Source organism: Cephus cinctus, unplaced genomic scaffold, assembly GCF_000341935.2.
Source record: "Cephus cinctus unplaced genomic scaffold, Ccin1 Ccin1_scaffold0168, whole genome shotgun sequence".
Taxonomy (NCBI): Eukaryota; Metazoa; Arthropoda; class Insecta; order Hymenoptera; family Cephidae; genus Cephus; species Cephus cinctus.
The window spans coordinates 17894-26280 of NW_014332892.1; the positions used below are offsets into that span (position 1 = coordinate 17894).

General features: G+C 34.6%; 2 protein-coding genes across 4 annotated transcripts; one reads left to right on the plus strand and one right to left on the minus strand.

Annotated features, from left to right (window-relative positions):
- Nucleotides 1-46: 46 nt before the first annotated feature.
- On the minus strand, nt 47-1215 carry LOC107264072 (peptidyl-prolyl cis-trans isomerase NIMA-interacting 4). The gene is made up of 5 exons (XM_025081514.1): nt 906-1215; nt 815-836; nt 608-733; nt 370-489; nt 47-263 (listed from the first exon to the last, which is right to left on the minus strand). Exons 2-5 carry the CDS (start codon nt 833-835, stop codon nt 105-107), a joined length of 426 nt encoding a protein of 141 aa, XP_024937282.1. The 5' UTR covers nt 836; nt 906-1215; the 3' UTR covers nt 47-104.
- Nucleotides 1216-1349: 134 nt separating this feature from the next.
- On the plus strand, nt 1350-8377 carry LOC107264062 (cullin-4B). Of its 3 annotated transcripts, none has more exons than XM_015731927.2 (11): nt 1350-1899; nt 2693-3056; nt 3142-3330; nt 3445-3591; nt 3676-3862; nt 3945-4134; nt 4226-4527; nt 4667-4897; nt 4978-5256; nt 5342-5494; nt 5576-5835. In XM_015731927.2, exons 1-11 carry the CDS (start codon nt 1518-1520, stop codon nt 5669-5671), a joined length of 2520 nt encoding a protein of 839 aa, XP_015587413.1. In that variant the 5' UTR covers nt 1350-1517; the 3' UTR covers nt 5672-5835. The 3 variants fall into 3 exon arrangements, with proteins under 3 accessions (XP_015587413.1, XP_015587412.1, XP_024937277.1); XM_015731926.2 differs by having other exon boundaries at nt 1518-1899; nt 3942-4134; nt 5576-8377; XM_025081509.1 differs by lacking the exon at nt 1350-1899 and adding an exon at nt 1942-1960 and having other exon boundaries at nt 3942-4134.
- Nucleotides 8378-8387: the final 10 nt, after the last annotated feature.

Sequence of the window (8387 nt, forward strand, 5' to 3'; positions counted from 1 at the left end):
CCTAATATCTCTATGTTGGATACTATGCATGTAAGAAATATCAATGTAATAAATATTAAAAGTTTATTTATAAAATTAAACAATTGTAAAAATTGATACAATTTTTACTTCTTTCCCTCAACCATAATGATATGATATCCAAATTTTGTTTTAACCGGTGGATCTGTATATACTGGAGACCCAAGACTAGATACAGGTAAAGCAAATGCAGCTTCTTGAAATGGACCGACCATAGAGCCACGTGTCATCCAACCTAGATCACCCTTATAAGAATTAAATAGTTGAATTTAAATATTAATAGATAATTTAGTAATAAAATCCTTAATAACTAATTTTATCATAAATGCATATTCAAATTGGAATACTTACTCCTGATCGTGCCTTGTCTTCACTATATGTTGCTGCAACTTCATTAAACTTTTGACCAGCTTTTAATTTTTCAAGTGCTTCTAATATTTTTGATTGCTTCTCGCAAAGAATGTGTCTTACCTAGCAATAGAGAGAACAAATATAAAAATGTTATTGCACTAACAAAATATACTAAATTACCTATCTACTATAGTATTACAAATAATGAAAAGTACAGTATGACAAATGAAACATTTACTTTTACAGCAGTGCCTCCCTTTTTCTCGCCTTTTCCTTTATCGCCATCGTCTCCACCTTTCGACTTCCCAGCTTTAGCTCCACCGGCAGCTTTTTTCGGTGGCATTTTCACTGAATCTGATTGAATCTGATGTTAACAGAAGCAATTGTGGTGCGATGAAGGTTAGAACCACATGAGGAAATGCGCGCGCATGAAATTTTCAATTACCAATTTCCATATTGCAATCATCCTGTTTATTAATAGTAAAAAATTAGATTAATACAAATATACTATTAGAAGATTAAATCATATATATTACCTCGGGAAGTCCTTCGTTAAAGGAAACCAAATTTAAATGTCGGTCTGAAAGTTTTGTAACAACCTATGTAATTTTACAATTAAAATATTAAATTAAATATTTTATAATGTATAGCGAATTAATTGCTTTTTCTCATATATACGATCTCGTGACAAAAACAATAAAAAATTGTAATAAATCTTTAACGCAATTATACTGCTGGTAAACAAATTATTATATGATTATCTATCAGGGGTTTCCAATGATAGTGACGAGTTCAGGAACGTTAGCAAAATTACATTGAACAATGCCAGGATGTGGAAGAATAAGAGAAAGAAGTTGCAACGATGAGTTTGTGATTTTTGAATATTTAAACCGGTCCAAGATGCTGCGCACGCAAAGATTACAGAGCGCCAGACAAGTAATGGTTGCGCATGCGCGGTGAGTGCCAATTGTTCGCGAGTCCCGTCATAAGCAGGAGTCGAAATAATAACATTTTTCTCTGGCCGAAAAATAGGTGAAATAAGCCAGTGCGAACATTAAATAGAAAAGAATATTGAGGTTTTGTGGATTATCCCGTGGAAAACAAAGTTTTCCGTGTATTAAGGGCCAGCGGCCGGGTGATGCGCGCATATGTCTAGGCTCGGAAGGACTCAGCTTCTGGCTACAGGACAGGTGAAGAGGTCGGCCGCTGACCACACGGCGGTGATCAAGAACTTGACGAAACGCAATAAACACTCCGCCGCAAGTGCTACAACTGTCGCCACAACCGCCGCAACTGCTGCCGTCGCTGCTGCAACTGCTGCCGTCGCCGCCGCCGTCGCCGCTGTCGCCGCCTCGGACATCGACGAGATCGAGAACATGACGGACACAGCGGCTGCGACGAACACCCAAAAGCGGGCCAATTTCTCGGCGTTGACCGTCGCCAACCCTAACGGAGTCAACAAAATTTCGCCGAGTTTAGCGAGCGCAAAGCCAGGCTCGGCTAGGAAGCTCGTCATCAAGAATTTCAAAAGTAAGCGAACATGGAGGAACATAACCTCGAAATCAGCTGGCATTGCTTGACTGCGCGAGGGGTATTGTATTTGCACTGCTTGGCATGCTACTACGTATTTTGCGAAATGAGGTTCCGCATGCTCGTGCCATCAGCGCGTTTCCTTCTTATCTTTACTTGACATCTCAAGGACGTTCGCCCGCAGATATGCCCTTCTTATAACCAGCTGTCTGGCACTAACCTAACCTATCTTTAAAAAAATCCTGGCGAAATGAACAATTGTTCTATAGAATTTTTGCATCTCACTTTAGACTGAATCATCCTTTTGGACACATTGTAATTTTTAAATCTACAACAATTTTCTCTCGGCTACAATTTTTTATAACGCAGATATTACTTGAATGATTATGAATGATCATTCTTTTCAAAGGATTTAATATTATGCTAATTATATAAAGATATATAAATAGATTGAATCTTGAAAACTACACATACTAACGTTTTCTTCTTACATTGCTAGTTTAAGATTCATCTCCATTGCTGTTTATGAAGAGTGTAGTAGTTTCTAGAATTTGATTCTTAATTAGTCATCGATGATATCCATATATAAGAACAAATGGTATTTTTATAGCTGTTGTTTAAATATGATAATATTATAATTGTCTTGCAACACATATTCTTTAATAGATTCTTTAATTTAAAAGACTTGTTTATTGTATTAATTGGATAAATATGCCTATTTTTTACTTATGCTTTGACATTTTTGTTTGGAACCTAGAGTTTTAAATTGACATTGTATTACATCTATGTACAGATAAACCAAAACTACCAGAAAATTACCAGGAACAAACATGGGAGAAATTACGAGAAGCTGTTGTTGCGATACAAACTAGTAAAAGTATTCGTTACTCCTTGGAAGAACTTTACCAAGCTGTGGAAAATATGTGTAATCATAAAATGGCATCCACGTTGTATGCAAATTTAACAGAACTCACTGAATCACATGTTAAAGCCAATATAGAACAATTCTTGGCAGAGTCGATGGACAGGCACATCTTCTTAAAAAAAATGAATGAATGCTGGCAGTCCCACTGTCGACAGATGATTATGATTAGGAGTATCTTTTTGTACCTGGATAGGACTTATGTCTTACAAAATCCCAGCATTTCGTCTATTTGGTAGGCAACAATTTATGGATCATCTGTGTTTTTGTCTCAGTCACATTGTTGTTACATCATTTTTTTTTTATTCTGTATATTACAGGGATATGGGATTACATCTATTCAGACTGCATATCGTCCTAAATAATTTAGTTCAAACGCGTACGGTTGAAGGACTTCTAATGCTAATAGAGAAAGAACGTCAAGGCGATACTGTGGACCGAACTCTTCTCAAATCTTTACTCAGAATGCTGTCCGATCTGCAAATCTACCAAGAGGCCTTTGAAACCAAGTATGTTGTATACTTTACAGACTCTCCAATCTATATTCAATAATAAATTCAATTTGTTTTGAGCATGGTTAATTATAAAAACCGTTAATAAAGGTTTACACGCTTTTTCTATAGGTTCCTGGTGGCTACAGAAAGGCTGTATGCTGCAGAGGGTCAACGACTGATGAATGAACATGATGTTTCTGAGTATCTTGCACATGTTGATAAACGACTTCAGGAAGAAAATGAGAGACTGTTACATTACCTCGATACATCCACGAAGTGCGTATCGTTTTCTGACAACTATTTCAACGTAACATACTTAAGTTTGATAAGAACCTTAATTTTCATGGACTAATATTGCAGATGGTCACTCATACACACTGTTGAGAAACAATTGCTGTCTGAGCATATTTCAAGCATTTTGCAGAAAGGTTTAAGTGGCTTATTGGATGAAAACAGAATCAGCGATTTATCGTTACTTTATAATTTGTACAGTCGTGTAAAGAATGGTCTCGTGGAACTGTGTTTGAACTTCAATAGTTATATTAAGGTACGTTTATTAGTTTAATTAATTATTACATTGAAAAAATCGTTGGAAATGTACAATCACACTATCCTATACATTTCAGAAGAAAGGAAAGACGATAGTGATAGATCCAGAAAAGGACAAAACAATGGTCCAGGAACTTTTGGACTTTAAGGATAAAATGGATAATATCGTGAACACGTGTTTCCATAGGAATGAAAAGTTTGCCAATAGTTTGAAGGAAGCTTTCGAAGCGTTTATAAACCAGCGGGCGAATAAACCTGCAGAACTCATAGGTATGGTTCATGTTCTTTTGCATATAACAATAAATAAAAGATTTTCATTCATAACTCTTAAATGTTGTACATCATTCTTCGTCCTTTTTAGCAAAGTTTGTAGATTGCAAATTACGTGCTGGAAACAAGGAAGCAACGGAGGAAGAGCTAGAACGGTTGCTCGACAAAATAATGGTGCTGTTCCGTTTTATTCACGGAAAGGACGTTTTCGAGGCGTTTTACAAGAAAGATTTAGCAAAACGGCTATTAGTAGGCAAGTCGGCATCTGTTGACGCTGAAAAATCAATGTTGTCGAAGTTGAAGCAAGAATGCGGCGGAGGATTTACTAGCAAACTGGAAGGAATGTTCAAAGATATGGAACTTAGTAAAGATATTAATATCGCATTCAAGCAGGTAAAAAAATCAAGAAGTATTCGTTAATTTAATTGTAATTGAAGTAATGGTTGATGTGATGCTTCTTATATAAATGATAAAGTTAAATAGTATATCTTCTTCGAAACCTTTTCATGATTATGGGTTTCCTTAATCACAGTATGCAGGAAATCTTCAAAATGAAATAACAGCTAGCAATTTGGATTTAACGGTATCCATACTCACAATGGGTTATTGGCCAACGTATCCCGTCATGGAAGTAACATTACCAGCTGAGATGGTTCAGTATCAAGATGTTTTTAACAAATTCTATCTGGGTAAACATAGTGGAAGAAAATTGCAATGGCAGCCAACATTGGGGCATTGCGTTCTCAAGGCGTGGTTCAATCAGGTAATTAATGGAATATGTTGATAATGTTTGTTAAATTATTTGTTAAATTCAATTATTACACACCAATGATTTGTTAACAGGGTAACAAGGAACTACAGGTTTCATTGTTTCAAGCCTTGGTACTAATTCTATTTAATGATGCTGACAACTTGTCCTTGGAGGATATTAAGGCTGCTACGAACATTGAAGATGGAGAGCTGCGAAGAACTTTACAATCTTTAGCCTGTGGGAAGGCTAGAGTTCTGCAAAAGAATCCACGAGGAAGAGATGTTGCGGATAATGATAGATTTGTCTTCAATGCCGAATTCACTAACAAGCTCTTCCGTATTAAAATTAATCAAATCCAAATGAAGGAAACGGTAAGATTGATTCTATGTTTATCATAGCGAATTCATTCTGTTAAAATTAAAAGCTTTATTAAAAATATCTATCTTTGTCCATCAGAACGAGGAACAAAAAGCAACTGAAGAAAGGGTATATCAGGACAGACAATACCAGATAGACGCAGCAATTGTCAGAATCATGAAAATGAGAAAGACACTTACACATAATCTCCTTATTAGCGAGCTCTACAATCAATTGAAATTCCCCGTAAAAGTAAGTTACTCCGTTTAATCTTATTCAGTTCTTACAGCATTAGTTTATCTAATTATCTAATAATCATTTTTTTACTTTTAGCCAGCAGATTTGAAGAAACGAATCGAGTCTCTGATAGATCGTGACTATATGGAACGAGATAAGGACAATTCAAATCAGTACAACTATGTCGCGTAACCTCAACCGAATGCCAAAGTCAAAACGAGCTGGGTTAAATTTACGTTTCTTAGTAAAAAATCAACAGGTCAATTTCGGTGTATGCTCGTGTTAATTGTGAAGGATTGGAGAAAACAAGTGAGGAAGATCAAACTGGAATAAGACGATTGACGGATTATCAATTTGACATTGCGCAACTTCGTCAAATCCAACTGAAAAAAAAGCTACTTCGCGTTACATATACTGTATCGATGTCGATCTCGATGTGACAAAGCTTCAATGAGAAATCATGAGACATCGTGCTCACTGACAATTAGTCTGAAGACTTAACGTTCGGACAGCATATAGAACGTCTACTGGCAATTTTGAGTATAGTGTCGCCACCTGTTATATCGTTTGTCTTATTTTTTGGGTTTTGCTAAGAAAAAAAAGAAGAAAAATGAAGATATTACAGAAAAATAATGGACCACACGTAAAGATCTTCGACAACACGTTGATTTAGAGATGTGTCGACAGTTTTTTAATGAGATGCAGTTTTTCACAGTATATTAAGAATTAAATGAGTATAGTGGAAAATGGAATATAATATAATACTGTGACTCTCTGCAATGACAATAGTTTAAGGATGAAAACGCAATATAACGTTAACGCGAGATGAGAAACGTCATAGTGCTCCTTTTCAAAGAAAATAACGATTAAAAATATTTAAAAATTCGTACACGGTGTAGCTTCGTACTGGAGTGATCCAGCCCTAAAATGTGAAGAAAATTCGTTAATCTTTGAACTAATTTGGATACTAAAGACAAATAATCTGAGTACGTGAATGATTTGAACAGATACCGATGGGAATAATTCTTCCGTGATTCTTAGGTACTTCGTTAAACACAGAGACTTTAAAGACCATGGATGACAGTTTGCTAATTAATAAAGTACGTTCATAAATGTTCACAACTGAGACTGAACAAATTCTCATATTAAGAAATAATGTAATACTGAAAAGTGGCTGAAGTTAATACCTTGCAATGCAGAGTAATTTGGCACTTGTTTTTGTTTTATCATAATCCAGAAAGTCAGCTATTCCTTTTGAAATTCGAATTTACTTCCATTCTATTTTAATAAAATTGTATTAAATAGGCGCTATATGTGAATCTATAATTTTCAGGTTTTTTTTTTTACGTTTTTACCTTAGTCCACGTTGCTATTTCAAATGATTTGTCTGATTTTTTGTTATTTCTACTTATCTTGTGTTTTAGGTACTTTCATTACATCAGTTACTTACATTAACATCAGTGCAATGTACTCAAAGTCATTAATGACTAATGTATTTGTAGCTGATTTTATAAGGATTCGATAGAGTAACTTTGGTACAGTAGATAGATTTGACTGCAATATATGTATTATGACAGTTTCTTCCTTTTTGCTTTTCATTTAGAACTTGTCATTTTGATCTTACATTATTTAAGAAGCCACATATATGAAATATACTTCGATTAATCAGTGAGCAGTGATTGCTTTTAATGTCAGTTGGACAAGTCTTAAAGCATTTTTACTCTGTGTTGCAAAGTTTATTTTCAAAAATGCTCAAAAGCTAAGGAGATTGCAATCTCGAATAAAAACAAACAAAAAATTTCTACAATTTTGAGAAACAACAGGAAGCTAATACTATTCATAGGAAATGAGACAAGAAAGCCAGATTACATCAGATATTCGACAATTAATTGGTAGCTACAGTGATTAACCTTTAGACCAGCTTAAGATCGCAAACCCTCTCAATTCTAATTTCTAGTGTAATCTAAAAAGCTATATATGAAAAATCGTGTAAAAAGATGTGTCCAGTGTTTTTGTGAATAATATGAGAGTAATAACTAAAAGAAAAAAAAAAGGGAAAAGAAACAGTAAAAAACCTTAATGATATACCGAGAAGTATGTGAGAGTTAAGAAGAAAAAAACATGAATAAAAAAGAATATAAACAGAACTGCGTAATGTAGGAACTGATTGTTATTGAACAAGAAGAATACTTACAATTAACATTATTATTCATGCGAATTATTAAATGAAACATTGAGCGGCTTATGATTTCGTCTTGGCGACGATTATTTATCGATTAGCTTTAGTTGCTGAGATTTTTAAGAACTGAGAAAAGCGTTACTGATTGAACCATAAAAAGGTTGTAATATTCGATCCAAATCTCGGGAAAGAGAGTGAAAGAGTTTCACTATAAATTATTTGAATTAAATACAAGGCGCTGATTATATCTCTGACACAAACGTAGTACAAAGTAACGCGAGTTGATGTTGGAGAGATTATTATTATCATTACTCATATTATCCAAATTCTACTGTATGAAATTTTTAATGGTCCACTCTTTAATAAAAATTTAAAAGTGGCATAACCATTATGCAATCTTGGCGTACGCTACCGCAATTGAGTTGAATATTTCAAACTGTACTCGTGCTCAGCATTTAAACAGTAAATCTGCCCACAGCTTTTGAATAAAAAAATATTCGTTAATTATTATCCATCCTCCATGGATGAACCTAAGCTTACATGAAAAGCTTAAAGGAGATACTGCCGTCAAATCTCAGGACGTCGAAGAAGGACAAGTGCTATTGTCTCGCGCATTACTTTATACTGCCTTTGATCCGAATAAGTAAGCTACGCTACGAAACTTATTTTTGTGTAACATTTCGTAGAATTTGTCAAGATTGTAAATAGGGTAAGGTTCCGTACTTGTAA